Genomic DNA, 16,441 nt, shown 5'->3' on the forward strand with positions numbered 1-16,441 from the left:
AATTGAACAAATGACTAAGAGTCACTGTGAAATAATGTGGACAGCTGTGAATAATGTGAACTGAACCTGGATGTCCTTTCTCCCTTGCAGTCATACTTATTGACACTCATGAACCTGTACATGCAGAAAGACTCACATCCACACTAATAATGCACACAGTTCATCAATACACAAAAAGTTAAAATAAATTTAAATATGGATTCACATTAATTAATTCCAGCAACTGAAGGCAGAGACAAGATGTTTTCCATGAGCTCAAGGGCATTACATGGTGTATTCCAGGCCAAGATACTCAGAAAATATCTTAGAAATGACAACTATGGCAATATTTGATTTGAAATAACTTTGTGTTATACTCTAAATAAGTTATTGTCACAAAAAAACTGGATCAAGCTATAATAACATTTCTTAATTGTTGAGGCAGAAGGGCCAAGGTCCAGACATCAAAAGTTCTGATGTTTGCTCTGAACCCAGTGTTTTTTTCATGGACAATTTATTTTTGCACACATACAATATAACTAAAGCAAAATAATAATAAATTAAATTTCCTGAGACCATAACTAAGGAAGGTTAATACTGTAGGATTTTACCTAATCTTACCTACTTAAGAGAGCAATTGTAATTCCAGTCATTGCTGAGAGTATATTAAAATACTGATTTTATAGAAACATTGGCATTTGAACTATAGGAAGTTTTATGGTCTATGTCTTCTACAAGTATGTTTTTTTTTAACCTTTAATCCTTTTTAGATATAAGTTTAAGAACTACCAGTTTGTTCTGTCCCTGGTATTTGCCATTGAGGAAATCAACCGAAACCCTAATCTTCTACCCAACACAACTCTTGGCTTTGATCACTATAATGTTGCACCTTATGAAACAAGTATCCTTATAGTTCCTTTTGTTTGGCTCACAATGTTGAGACAACCACTAGCTAATTACAACTGTGGACTGAGGAGAATGTCACCTGCTGCACTTACAGGAACATCATGGAAAATATCTTTCCAACTTGGGAAACTGCTACAACTTTACAAAATACCTCAGGTGAGAATTGGGATGTTGAAACTAGGAGTTAAGTGTTCTTTTTTGACATTACTGTATTTCTGAAAATGTAAAATAAACACTTGGATAAACCATCTATGAAGAAAAGTATGAAGGAACTTGATGATATATCCACAGTTCCATTACTTAAAATAGAAAGGAAGGAGAAGAGGGTGAAACAAACTACATTACTGAAACTGGAGACCTGTCAGTAATAATTTTTTTAGAAAAGTGTCTATTGGGTTTGCCTTTTAATATATGAGAAAACTATATTCATCTTGACTGTTTGCATTTGTTGATTCAGTCCTTATATTCTATTTGATGCCAGTGTTGTCCTTCTTGTTTTCAATCTTCTTTTCTTAAAGCTCACATTTGGGCCTTTTGATTCTACCTTAAATGACCAAGGTCAGTTTAATTCTCTCTATCAGATGGCCCCCAAGGACACATATCTGTCAACTGCCATAGTTTCTTTGATGCTTCATTTCAGCTGGTCCTGGGTTGGTCTGATCCTCCCAGATGACCACAGAGGGATCCAGATTCTGTCAGACTTGCAAGAAGATATGGAGAGTAACAACATCTGCTTAGGCTTTTTGGAAATGATCCCTCGTACCTGGAATGTATATTCCAGTGCATTATGGAAAGATCTGATAAAGACTCAAGAATCATCAACTAATGTGGTAGTTATTTATGGGAACTTTGTTTCTTTGCAAGGTTTAATGAGACTTATTGGGGAATTGTTAGTGACATGGAAAGTCTGGATCCTAAACTCTCAATGGGATGTTAGTTACAATTTTGATTATTTCATGTTAGAGTCATTCCATGGGAGCCTCATTTTTTCACACCACCATGAAGAGATGGTTGACTTTACAAATTTTGTTCAAACAGTTAATCCCTACAAATACTCAGAAGACACTTATCTTCCTAAGTTTTGGTTTCTGTTTTTCAAGTGCTCATTTTCTGAGTCTGATTGTCAACTTTTGGAAAACTGCCAACCCAATGCTTCTTTGGACTTACTGCCCAGACACCTTTTTGACCCTGTCATAAGTGAAGAGAGCTGCAATATATACAATGCTGTCTATGCTGTGGCCTTCAGTCTCCATGAGATGAATCTTCAGCAAATAGAGACACAACCATATACTAATGAAGAAGAAAAGGAATTCTTCCCCTGGCAGGTAATATCCTTTCTTGTGTGTTGTAATATCAGCAATGTGTTGTTTTATTATTTCATAAGGCATTCAAATTAGGTATCATAGATTTTAGAACATATTGTCAATAAGCAAGGATTTGTTACCCAGAGAAGGGGAAGAAACAGTAGAGTCTTAAGGGTTGAAATGCTTCTGAGGACTACCACAGGGTTATGAAGTTAACGATCACTTTAAAGTGTACTTTCCATACCAGGGCCATTATTTTAAGGATGGGAGCATTAAATATATTCCAAAAGATCATAGTTTTGGCTATCTTTCCAAAGCAATTTGAATCAGCTGAAGCCACATTATTTGTTGTCTTGCTGACTTAGCTGTGCTTAGTTCAAGGATTTATCTTGAGGAGAAGGTGGTTTTCAAAATTCATTGCACTTCAATCCAAGCCAACCTGATGCCTCATTTAAGACGCTTTTAATTCTTGTTCCCACCATTGCCTGCAAATTTAATGATTGCCTTGTTTTAATTGCTGAGTAGCATTCCACTGTGTAAATGTACCACAATTTCTGTATGTGTTCCTCAACTGAGGGACATCTGGGTTGTTTCCAGATTCTGGCTATTATGAATAAAGCTGTTATCAAAATTCTGAGCAAATGTCCTGGTTGTATACTTGAGAATATTTTGGATATATGTCTAAGAGTGTAGAGCTGGATCTTGAGGTAGCACTATTCCTAATTGTCCGAGAAAGCACCAGATTGATTTCCAAAGTGGTTGTACAAGTTTACATTCCCACCATCAAGGGAGGAGGGTTCCCCTTTCTCCACATCCTTTCTAGCATGTGTTGTCATTTGAGTTTTTGCTCTTATGCATTCTGATGGGTGTAAGGTGAAATCGCAGGGTCATTGTGATTTGTATTTCCCTGATGACTAAGGACATTGAGCATTTTTAAGTGTTTATCTGCCATTAGATATTCCTCTATTGAGAATTCTCTGTTTAGTTCTGTACACCATTTTTTAAATTAGATTAGCTTGTTTGTGGGTGTTTAACTTCTTAAGTTCTTTATACATTCTGGATATGAATCCTTTGTCAGATATAGGGTTGGTGAAGATCTCTTCTCAGTCTGTATCCTGCCGTGCTGAGTGAGGTATCCCAGAAGCAAAAAAAAAAAAAACACACATGGTATATACTCACTTATAATTGGATATTAGACATATAGTATATGATAATCATACTAAAATCTGTACTCCTAAAGAAACTAAGAAGTAAGACCCTGGGTAAGAATATTAGTCCTCATTAAGAAAGGCAAATGGGATAGACATTAGAAGGAGAAAACAGGGAACAGGACAGGAGCCTACCACGGAGGTCCTCTGAAAGAATCTACCCAGCTACCCAGCAGATGCTGAGACTCATAACCAAACTTTGGGCAAAGTGTGCAGGGAATCTTATGAAAGAAGGGGGAGATAGAAAGACCTTGAGGGAGCAGAAGCTCCACAAGGAGAGCAACAGAACCAAAATATCTGGGCACAGGGGTCTTTTCTGAGCCTGATACTCCAACCAAGGGCCATTCATGGAGATAAACTAGAACTTCTGCACAGATGTAGCCCAGGGAAGCTCACTGTCCAAGTGGGTAACCCAGTAAGGGGAACAGGAGCTGTCTTTGACAGGAACTCAGTGACTGGCTCATTAATCACCTGCATCTGAGGGTGCAAAGCCTTACCAGTCCACAGAGGAATACAATGCAACCAGTCCTGATGAGACCTGATAGGCTAGGGTCAGATGGAAGGGGAAAAGGACCTCCCCTATCAGTGGACTGTAGGAAGGATAGGGGCAATGAAGAGGGACACAGGAGGGATTTCTTTGAACAAGGGATGGGGGATACAGATGTGAATAAATTGTAATAAATAAAAACTAAATTATTAAAAGAAAAGATGCTTTTTTATGATGGGGTAATAACACTGAGTAGCTTTGCACTATTTTTTTAAAAATGTTTTTATTATCTTAGATTACTTCAAGCTATGTTTATACATCTGTTTTAGCTCCTACCTTTCCTAAAGAACACCCTACTGAAAAATCCTGTGAGAGGTCGCATGGTAATTGATGGGAGAAAACACTTAGATTCAGACTATGACATTCTCAATTTTTGGAATTTTCCAAAGGGTCTTGGATTAAAGGTGAAAATAGGAACCTTTTCTTCAGATGCTCCCCTTGGTCAACGGTTGTCTTTATCTGAGCAGATTATTCAGTGGCCTGCAACATTTACAAAGGTGAGTCATGACTTAACTCACTTTGACCTCTAAAACAAAAAACAACAAACGAAAGTAGTTTTCAGGATGCAATGATCATTTGACACTTATTCAGTATCAATCAATATTCAGCAACCCAGTAGCCAATTAAACAGCCAATGAGGACTGTTTTCTCATTTCCTCACTCTATTCAATGGAAATTTTTATTTTAAATCTTATAAATGCCCACATATTTCTTACGAATATTGCCTGTTAGGTTTCTGTCATTGCCTCAAAACACTGAGAGGTTTATTTTGTAACCGATTCTAAGAAATTTCAGTGAGTGGTAAAGTGACATTTTTTATTGTTAGCCTCTGAAAAAGATAGATTAGCATGATGGGTGTGTGTATGTGTGCTTGCTTTGCTGCTTTAAATAAACAGTAAACAAAAGCAACTTTAGGGAGAGCAGGTTTGTTTTGGCTCACTCTGTGAGCACACAGTCCACCATAGTGGAAAAATATTGTTTATGAGACAAAGGATGTGATGACACCAAACCCACAGACCAGAATCAAAGTTCAAAAACCCCAGTTGCTCATCTTCCATCTCCTTTTCATTATGTCTGTGACAGGAGGATAATGAATTATTGACCCCCATTTTGTGGTGGCTTTATCCACCTCAGGTAAATGGTTCCATACAACTTCTCACAGAAATGCCCAAAGACTAGTGTCAATGAAGAATCCAAGTTCCATAGAGTTGTCAATCAACATTTACAACCACATTGGATATTAAAACTTCCTGTAGTAGCCAGTAAGTATAGAGACAGTTTGAATCTGAAGTCATACCATGATCTTCTGGAAAACTACTTTAGTGACAACAGCTACATATTTTGGACCAAGATTTAAATATGTGGGTTGTGTAGCCCAAAAGATTCCAAAATTAGCAATACCAAAATTTATTATCTTTCACTGTACATGTAAGCATTTCCAGATTAACATATGATGATGCTTAGAAATATGCCACTCACTCAATTTTTTCATAAAAACCCAAACATTTGCTAATAGTTTTTATTTCTCTTAGATTCCTCAATCTGTGTTCAGTGAGAGCTGTAGGCCTGGATTCAGGAAGTCTGCCAGGGAAGGCAAGGCTGTCTGCTGCTTTGATTGCACTCCTTGTGCAGACAATGAAATTTCCAATGAGACAGGTAAATACAGGCTTATAGAGAACTTTCCAACTTTTCCACAGAAGTCTGCAATCCCTGAGCCAAGGAAAAGGTTTTGGAGAGAAGAGATAGACTTTTGTTCTTTGATTAGAAATTTAAAGTGTTCCAAAAGAAAGCAAAAGAGTCAGAGACACACTCATTCCCATAGTCAGGAGTCTCATAATAATACTAGGCTAATAGGTAAAATATATGCAGAGATCCTGGTGTACTCGCTCAGGCCTTGAATTTGCTGTTTCAGTCTCTGTGAGCTCATATACATCTTGCTTAGTTGATTCAGAGAGCTTTGGTCTTCTGGTACCCTCCATCCCCTCTGACTCTTACAATCCACCCACCACCCTCTCTTAGTGGGAGTCCCTGACTGCTGGGAGGAGGGATTTGATATAGACCTCCAATTTAGACTCTCTTAACATAATGCCTGGTTGTGGGTCTTTGAATCCACTCTGATCTCCTGACAGAGGAAACTTCTGTGGTGATAATTGGATAAGACACTCATCCAAGAATATAGCAGAATATCATTAGGAATAATTTTATTGATTTTTTTTAGTTCAGTTATATATTGTTTTATCCTAGGTTCTGGGATATCCAGTCTCTTGACCTTTGTTATACAAGAAGTGTCATTCATGGGCTCCTTCTTCCTGAGTGGTCCTTAAGTCAGATCAAATATTTCCTGGCTAATTCCACAACTTTTTAATTTTTATTTGTTTTTAATATATTACAATTTATTCACTTTGTATCCCAGCTGTACCACTTCCCTTGTCCTCTCCCATCTTCTTCTCCCCCTGTGCCCCTCCCACAGTCCACTGATATATGACCCTAGCCTATCAGGTCTCATCTGGACTGGCTACATTGTCTTCCTCTGTAGCCTGGTAAGATACACCCTTCAAGAGTAGGTGATCAAAGAGTCAACCACTGAGTTCATGTCAGAGACAGCCCCTATCTCCCTTACTACTGAATCCCCATGGACACTGAACTGCAATGGGCTACATCAGTGCAGGGTTTCTAGGTTATTTCCATCATGGTCCTTGGTTGGAGTTTCAGTCTTAGAAAAGATCCTGATGCCCATGATCAGTAGACTGTTGTTTGGTTAGTAGTAATCAAAATGCTATTATCCTCTTGTAAGTAATACCTGCCAAATTTGTCTTTATATGTATACATGATCACACTCAGGATGTTTCTTTATCTAGTTACATCCATTTGCCTGCAAATTTCATGATGTGGGCCAGAATTATAACAGATTAAAGGTAAAATCTGCTTTTAGTCACTTTTGGATCACACTTGTTTAAGAAATTTTTAGGACACATTAGACAAAGAATAGGGACAATACAGTTAATGGTAATAAAAACCCAATACCATCAGCTTGAGGCTGACGATGAATTGTAAGAGCCCAAGACTGGCCTCTTTTTGCAAAAGGAAAGGAGTGAATAAAGAGTTTAAGTTGGCTTGGGTGACTCCATTTTGAAATGAGAAGCCATGTTGACCGGGAACTGACCTCAGGTACCAGGAAATGTCACAGAATTTGCTGTTGGCAGAAAACAAAATTAACTCTCCTAGCAACAGCTTCCTGGAAATATCACAGAATAAATACTTGGTAGAAAACACAGACAATCTCCCTGGCAACAATCAATGAGGAATGGTTGGGAAAATTTTCCCCAGCATTCCAGATGTAGTTTAAAAGAATGCTAGTTGTGATTATGTGCCTCAGCTAGAGGGTCACCTTACCCCTATGACTTTTACCCAATCCTGTAATGCCAAGGCATGAACCCCATTGCTTGCTGTCATGGAAACCCCCTGCTTGTGTTTTTTTTTTCCTTCCAGGGCTCAGTGTCCCACTTCTCTACTGCTGTGTCAGTGAGACTTGGGTCCCAAGTTCTATTGCTCTTGCAATAAAGCTCTCTTGCTCTTGCATTGAGTCATCTACTGCTGGTCTCTGAGGGGACTGTGATTCTGGAATAATATCACCATAGGCAAAAATGGCTGTATAGTTTTGAAATTATTCATATACTACTTAGTATTTGTTTCTGAAACAATAAAGAAAGGTGAATCAGGAAACATTTTAGTGAAGTAAGGCTGAGTAACAACTTGGGGGAAAGGGAACACCTGAGGATTGAGTCATAATCCTGTTCATAATTTCTGAACAGATATGGACCAATGTGTGATGTGTCCAGAAAGTCACTATGCAAACTCAGAGAAGAACCACTGCCTCCAGAAATCTGTGAGCTTTTTATCCTATGAAGATCCTTTGGGGATGGCTCTCACCACCACATCACTGTGCTTCTCTGCAATCACAGTTTTGATTCTTGTAGTCTTTTTGAAGCATAGAGACACACCCATTGTCAAGGCCAATAATAGAGCTCTCAGCTACACCCTGCTATTGGCATTCAGCATCTGTTTCCTCAGTTCCTTGCTCTTCATTGGCCAGCCCAACACAGTCACCTGCATCATGCAGCAGACAGCATTTGGAATCTTGTTCACTGTGGCTTTCTCCACAGTATTGGCCAAAGCTATCACAGTGTTTATTGCTTTCAAGGTCACTGTTTCAGCAGGATTGGTGAGGTGGTTAATGGTATCAAGGGCCCCTAACTTCATCATTCCCATCTGCACATTGATCCAATTTGTTCTCTGTGGAATATGGCTGGTTATCTCTCCACCCTTCATTGATCATGATGCTCATGCTGAACATGGCCACATCACCATTGTGTGCAACAAAGGATCAGTAGTAGCCTTCCACTGTATCCTGGGATACCTCTGCACCTTGACACTTGGGAGCTACACCATGGCCTTCTTGTCCAGAAATTTGCCTGACACATTCAATGAAGCCAAGTTCCTGTCATTCAGCATGCAGGTGTTCTTCTGTGTGTGGGTCACCTTCCTCCCTGTCTACCACAGCACAAAGGGGAAGGTCATGGTGGCTATGGAAGCCTTCTCTGTCTTGGCTTCCAGTGAAGCTCTCCTTGGTTTGATCTTTGTCCCCAAGTGCTACATCATTTTGTTAAGACCAGATAAGAACTCCTGTCTTGACATCAGGCACAAAACCCATTCAAGAAAGAAGTCATTTAAAATTTAGTTAAAATTACAATTAACCTATGTTAATAAATTAAATACAATGACAAAACCAGTACCACACCATTCTAAATCTATTATTCAGGTAGAATATGATGAGAGTATGATGGTTCCTCATTTATTTGTACTAAAGTCTCTCTGAACTGAAACCATTATTTTTAACCTATGTCTAAAATTCATGTTTTACTATTTGTCTGTAATAAAATTTCTGTTTCCTTTATTGGTCTGAACCCCAAAAGTATAACAGTGTGGAATAAACTCATGGATATCTGTGTGCCTTTGCCTACAAAATGCTGGTGTTGAAGATGTGTCTCCATGTTGCCAGCCATTTGGTATTTATTTGATTCTAATCTGAGAGCTGGATTCTGAGGAGATGAAGGAGAGGGCTGCAGCAGGGATACAAAGTGATACAAAGTGAATAATGTATAATAAATAAAAATACATTAAAAACATTAATTTTAAGGTAACTTATTTCATTTTTGAACTCCGAAGATTCTATTACATTCTACTCTATAAGCTAAACATGAGAGCAGATAGAGTCTCAAGCATCAGTTTCACAGGTTCCTCAAGTGATTTTTCAGAAGAAATTTCATGGTTTAGCATGACAATAGAAGTTAATGTTTTCATATCTTATTTTGTTACATGAGGGAAAATAAAGCCTCTTACTGTAGGGAACTACCATAGATAACTGATTTGTAACTAATAGTTGTTTAGATACACAGATCTCAGCAACAGGGTGTGACTAACTAATCGGGTGGTTTAGTCTGTTATGAGAAAAAGGCTTTGGAGCAAAGGCAAGCAGAGTGAGTAATAGGCATTATGGAGGATGAAGTTACTAAAACTCTACAGCAGAATACTACGGAGGGTATATTCTTCATTGTAATAAATTAAACTTCATTCTTAGAGAATTAGAAGTCATGGATAATGGACAATGGAAATGGAAATAAGATTTTAAAATACCTCAGATCAAAGAACCACTTTTTTACCACACCTTGCTGGTTTGGCTAGAAGCTGCTTTTTAATATTTCAGTCAGAGAAAAAAAAAGTGGTCAATTTTAGTTTTCCTCAATAGCAGCATTGTAGCCAGTCCCTAATTCTAGGGAAGAAATACTAGATCCCTTCCCCTAATTCTTTTTTTAATATGTTCTTTTATTACAATTTATCTACTTTGAATCTCAGCTGTAGCCCCTCCATCATCCCATTCCAATCTCACCCTCCCTCCCTCTTGTCCTCCCATGTCCCTCCTTCCCATCAGTCTGACCTTAGCCTATCAGGTCTCATCAGGACTGGCTGAATTGTCTTCCTCTGTGGCCTGGTAAAGCTGTTACCTACCACTCAATGGGATGTGATCAAAGAGCCTGCCACTGAATTTATGTCAGAGACAGTCCCTCCTCCTCTTATGAGGCAACCCACTTGGAGACCCACATGGGATACATCTGTGCAGGAGTTCTAAGTTATATCCATGAATGGTCCTTGAATGGTCTGAAAAGACCACTGGGTCCAGCTATTTTGGTTCTGCTGCTCTCTTTGCAGAGCTCCTGTCCCTCCAGGTCTTCTTACCTACCCCTTTTTACATAAGATTCCCTGCACTCTCCTCAAAGTTTGGCTATGAGTCTCAGCATCTGCTTTGATACCCTGATGATTAGAAACATTAAGAGATCATTTGTAGTAGGATCCTGTCCTTTACCCTGTTTTCAACATCTTCCCATATCTATCCAGTTTTCCTTTATGAATGAGGATTGATCATCTTACCCATGGTCCTCCTTCTTGCTTGACTTCTTTAGGTGTACCGATTTTAGTAAGTTTATCCTATATTATACGTCTAATATCCACTTATAAGTAAGTATAAAACACATGTGTCTTTCTTCTTCTGTGATAGCTTAGGATAATCTTTTCTAGTTTCCAACAATTGCCTGAAAATTTCATCATTTCTTTGTTTTTAATTGCTGCATAGTATTCCATTGCGTAAATGTAACACAATATATGTATCCATTCCTATGTTGGGGGACTGGACACACTAAATCTCTTAGAAGAAATAATGAGAAGAACTTTGATCTCATTGGCACTAGAGACAACTTCCTGAACAGAACACCAACAGCACAGGCTCTAAGATCAACACTGGGACCTCATGAAAAGGAAAAGCTTCTGTAAAACAGAGGACACTGTCGTCAGAATAAAAGGACAGCCTACAGACTTGGAAAGGATCTTCACCAACCCTCTATCTGACAGAGGGCTAATATCCAGAATATATAAAGAATTTAAGAAGTTAAATAGCCAGAAATCAAGTAATACAATTTAAAAATGGGATACAGAGCTAAATGGAGAGTTCTCTGTAGAGGGATATCAAATGGCAGAGAAACACTTAAAGAGATGCTCAACATCCTTAGCCATCAGAGAGATGCAAATCAAAACGACCCGGTGATTTCACCTAACACCCATCAAAATGGCTAAGATCCAAAACTCAAGTGACAACACATGCTGGAGAGGTTGTGGGGAAAGGAGAACAGTCCTCCATTGATGGTGGGAATGTAAACTTGTACAACCACTTTGGAAATCAATCTCAGACAAATAGAAATAGCACTTCCTCCAGATCCAGCTATACCACTCCTAGGAATATATCCAAAAGATGCTCAAGTACACAACAAGCACTTTTATTAACCATGTTTTTAGCAGGTTTATTCGTAATAGCCAGAATCTGGAAACAACCCAGATGTCCATCAGTGGAGGAATGATTACAGAAATTGTGGTACTTTTACACAATGGAATACTACTCAGCAATTAAAAACAAGGAAATCATAAAATTTGTAGGCAAATGGTAGGACTAGAAAAGATCATTCTGAGTGAGGTATCACAGGAGCAGAAAGACACACACGATATATACTCACTTAAAGTGGGTACTAGTCTTATAAGATAGGATAAACATACTAAAATCTGTATACCTAAAGATAAAAAAGAAAGAGGACCCAGGGTAAGATGATCAATCCTCACTTAGAAAGATAAATGGTATGGATATAGGAAGTAGGAAAAAACAAGTAACAGGACAGGAGACTACCACAGAGGGCTTTGGAAAGACTCTACCTAGCAGTGTATCAAAGCAGCTGCTGAGACTCATAACCAAACCTTTTGCAGAGTGCAGGGAATCACATGAAAGAAGGGGGAGTAAGTATGACCTGAAGAAGACAGGAGCTTCACAAAGACCAAAGATATCAAGGCACAGGGGTCTTTTATGAGACTGTTTCTCCAACCAAGGCCCTTGTATGGATATAAGCTAGAAGCAGGTGTAGCCCATGGTAGCTCAATATCCAAGTGGGTAAGCAAGTAAGGGGGACAAGGACTATTTCTGACATGAACTCAATGGCTGGCTCTTTGACCTTCCCCCACTGCCAAGGGAGTACCAGGCTTGCTTGGCCACAGAGGAGGACATGGCAGCCAGTCTGGAAGATACCTGATAAGCTAGGGTCAGATGGTCGGGGAGGAGGCCTTCCCCTATCAGTGGACTGAGGAAGGGGCAGGGAGAAGATGAGGGAGGGAGGGTGGAATTGGGAGGGAATGAGGAAGGGGGCTACAGCTGGGATACAAAGTAAATAATCTGTGATTAATATTTAAAAATAAAAAATAAATGTACAAAAATAAAAATAATTAAAAAATAAAGGGAAGGGGATGGAAGGGAACGGGTATGGAATGAAAGGAAAGGAAATAACAAGGAAAAGAAAAAGAAAGGAAAAAGATAGAAAACGAAAAAGAATAGGAAAGTAAACAAAAAGTGGAGGTACAGGAAGGGACATGAGAAGGGACGGAGTGGGAATGTAAGGGAAGAGAAGGGAAAGGAAAAGATAGGAAATGTAAGGTAAAGAAAGGAAAAAGGAAAGGAAAGAAAAGAAAAAAGAAAGGAAAGTTAAGGAAAGGGAACGGAAGAGAAGGAAAGGAAATAATAGGAAAGGAAAAGACAAGGGGAGGGAAGGGATGGGAACAGAAGGAAAAATGTATGGAAGGAAAGAAAAGGAAAGAAAGAATTGAAGGAAAAAGGGAAGGAAATGAAACAGTAAAAAAAGGTAAAGAAATGAAATAAAGAGAAAAGGGAATGGAAGGGAAGAAAAGGAAAGGTTAGGAAAGACAACAGAAAGAGAATGGAAAAGGAAGGAAAAGAGAAAATAAAGGAGAGGGAATGGAAGGAAAAAAGAAAAGAAAAGAAAAAAGGAAACAAGGGGAAAAGTAAATTTATGGAAAGGAAAGAAAAAGAAATAGAAAGGAAAAAGGAACTAAAAGGAAAAATGGGAAATGGAAAGGATGGGAAAGAAAGAGAAAGTAAGGGAAAGGGAACAGAATGAAAGGAAAGAAAGAGAAAGGAAGGGAAGGGAAAGAAAATTGAAGGAAAGAAAAACAAAACAAAATAAAATAAAGGATAGTGAAGGGAAGGAAAGGAAAGGGAAGGGAAAGTAAACCAAAATAAAGGAAAGGAAAATGGAAATGAAATAAAAGGAAATGGAAAAAAAAAGAATGGAAAGGGAATTAAAGGGAAGGAAAGTGATGGGAGGGGAAAGGAAAGAAAAAGGAAAGGAACATAAAGGAAAGGAACAGGAAAGAGAAGGGAATGGATGGGAAAGGGTAAGGAAGGTAAGGAAAGGTAAGAAAAAAGGAAAGGAATTAAATAGGAAAGCAAAGTAAAGGTAAAGAAATGAAAAGAAAAAAAAAGAGTTGTAGAAGGAGGGAAGGGAAGGAAACAGAAGAGAAACAGAATGAAAGAAAAGAAAGGGAAAGAAAATGGAAGGCAAGGAAAGGTGAAAAAAAGGAAGGAAAGAAAAGGAAATGGAAGGCAAGGAAAGGTGAAAGGAAAGGAAAGGAAAGAGATGAGAAGGAAAGGAAAGGATGAAAAAGGAAAGGAAAGTATGGGAAATGAAAGAGAAGGGGTGGAAAAGAAAAGGGTGACAAAGAAAAGGAAATGAAAGGAAAAGGGAAGGGAAGAGAAGGGAAGGAAAGCAAAAAGAATGAGAAAGGAAAGAAAAAGAAAGGGAAAGGAAAATTTCTTGGGACAGAAAAGGAAGGGAAGGGAATGGACGGGAAGAAGTATGGTAGGAAAGGAAAGGATACAAAAGGATAGGAAAAGAAATGAAAGGAAAAGGAAAAGGATGGCTATGGAAGGGAAAGGAAGGAAAGGACAGAGAAGAGAAGGGAAAGGAAAGGTAGGGAAGAAAAAGGGAGGGAAGGGAAGAGAAGAAAAAAGGTAAGAATAAGAAAGGAATGGAAAGGAAAGGAATGGAATGGAAAAGGGAAGGAATAGAGTGGAAATGCAAAGGAAAGGGAAGGGATAAAAAGGGAAAGGAAAGACAAAGGAAAGGGAAGGAAATGAAAATGGAAAGAAAAGAGAAAGGATAAAGGTAAAAAGAAAGGAAAGGAAACAAAAAAAACAGGAAAAGAAAGGAAAGGAAAAAGGAAACGAATGGAAAGGACTGTAAAGGAAAAAGGAAAGGATAGGAAATAAAAAAGTAAAGAAATGGAAAGGAAAGAAAAAGGAAAGGGATGGGTAGGGACAGAAAGGAAAGGGAAGGAAAACTGAAATGAAAGGAAAGGAAAAGAAAAGAAAGGGAAGGGAATGGAAGGAAAGGAAAGGGAAGGAAAGGAAGAGAAGGGAAGAGAAGGAAAAAGGTAAGGCAAACCAAGGTGGTGGAGCCCAGCATGCACAATATCAGAGGGGCCTCTCAGAGGATCTGAAACTCGGGAATTTGTGAGTGGATGGATAGTTGAACCCAGAATATCGATATTGAGGTTTCCTCGGAGAAAGGGGACAAACCCCGAGCTGAGACCATTAGGATTCAGGTCGACCACAGACTTCACCGCTGACTTCTCCTGGAGACTGACTTCCCAGGCACTTCCCTTTTAACAGGCCTCTCTACTCAATGGTGGAGTCAGCAGTGAAGGCAGTGGAGGCGGTCTGCAGTGTACACAGCTCCTAGCGCAGACCCCCTTGCTTGAGATTTGAGACAGATAATACTCACTCCCCCAGCACTTCTCCTCGACAAGCCTCCCTTCTCCCTCCTTGGAGAAGGCAGAGGCTGCAGAGGCAACCTACAGTGCCCAACACAGAGCGCAGTGCCAGATCCACAGTGCCCAGAGCTCCTACCACAGAGCACAGTGCTGATGGCTCCACCAGGCCAACCAGGTCCTTGGCTCCGCACGGCCTTCCAGAAATCTCCAGCAGCCTCCTAGTTCTGCAGCAGTGGTTGGACTGCCAGTGGTCCGCAATACCAGCCCCCAAGTTCTGCAGCAACATAGGGATTCTTGGGACAGCATTATCAACATTGAAGGCCGTGCTCTGTGGGTCTATCAATGATGTCGAGGCAAGCAACTCATGGAGCCCAGACAGATCTGAATACCAGAATGACAGTATGACAGAACTGTAGACCACTGAGGTATTCAGGAAATTGACGTAGGCACATTGTGCCCTCAAACAGTGTGTGCATTCCAGGCTCCATGGTCAGGAAAATATTTAAAGATAATTGTAGAAAAAAAAATTTCCAACTCAAAGAAATAGATGACCATAATCATACAAGAAGCCTAAAGAACACCAAATAGACTAGGACAGAAAAGAAACTCTTCACATCACATCATAGTCAAAACACTAAACCTACAGAAAAAAGAAAATATATTAAAGGCAGCAATGGAAAAAGGCCAAGTAACATATAAAGGTAGACTTATCAGAATCATACCAGATTTCTCAGCAGAAACTATGAAAGCCAGAGAAGCCTGGGCAGATGTCATGCAGACTTTAAGGAACCACAGATGCCAACCCAGACTACTCTACCCACCAAAGCTGTCAATCAACATAGAGGGAGAAAGCAAAATATTCCATGACAAAACTAAATTTAAACAATATCTACATGGCAACCCAGCCCTACAGAAGATACTAGAAGGAAAACTCCAATCCAATGAATACAACTGCACCCAAGACAAGATAGGATACAGATAACTGTCACAACAAAAAATTAAAAGAAAACAAGCAGTGAATCACAGTAATATCATCAACTCCACAAAAAAAGGAACTAATGTTCATTGGTCACTATTACCTATCAACATCAATGGACTCAACCCTCCAATAAAAAGACACAGACTAACAGAATGGTTGTAGAAACAGGATCCAACATTCTGCTGCATCCAAGAAACACACCTCTGCAACTAACATAAATAAACACTACCACAGGGCTAGAAAAATGTTTTTCAAGGAAATGGATGCAGGAAACAAGCTGGGGTAGTTATCCTAATATCTAATAAAATAGACTTTCAAACAAAATTAATGAAAAAAGATTAAGAGGGGCACTTCATTCTCCTCAAAAGAAAAATACACCGGGAGGACTTCACAACACTGAATATCTATGCCCCGAATACAAGAGTACCTACATTTGTAAATGAAACAATACTAAAGCTTAAATTGCACATTGATCCTAACACCTTAATGGTGGGAGACTTCAACACTCCACTCTCACCAAAGGACAGATCATCTAGACAGAAGCTAAAGAGGGAAATAAAGGCACTTAAAGAGGTCCTAAATCAAATGGACCTAATAGGTGCATACAGAACTTTTCACCTAAATTCAAAAGACTATACCTTCTTTTCGGCACCTCATGGAATCTTCTCCAAAATACACAAAGCAAGTCTCAGCAGATACTAGAAGCCTGAAATAATCCCTCATATTCTACTGACCATCATGGACTAAATCTGAACCTCAACAACAACAGAAATAGCAAAAAAGCCTGGATTCACATGGAAAC

The 16,441-nt window shown here is 39.1% G+C and overlaps 1 protein-coding gene across 1 annotated transcript; it reads left to right on the forward strand.

Annotated features, from left to right (window-relative positions):
- Window positions 1-747: 747 nt before the first annotated feature.
- Window positions 748-8,734, forward strand: LOC132651077 (vomeronasal type-2 receptor 116-like; the record flags this gene model as incomplete). Its single annotated transcript, XM_060376381.1, has 5 exons — window positions 748-1,041; window positions 1,404-2,210; window positions 4,214-4,441; window positions 5,477-5,600; window positions 7,757-8,734. Coding segments are annotated over 5 exons (2,379 nt in total), but the record flags the coding sequence as incomplete, so codon positions are not given.
- Between the last annotated feature and the right edge of the window lie 7,707 nt (window positions 8,735-16,441).

This window comes from Meriones unguiculatus (genome assembly GCF_030254825.1).
Source record: "Meriones unguiculatus strain TT.TT164.6M chromosome 13 unlocalized genomic scaffold, Bangor_MerUng_6.1 Chr13_unordered_Scaffold_39, whole genome shotgun sequence".
NCBI lineage: Eukaryota > Metazoa > Chordata > Mammalia > Rodentia > Muridae > Meriones > Meriones unguiculatus.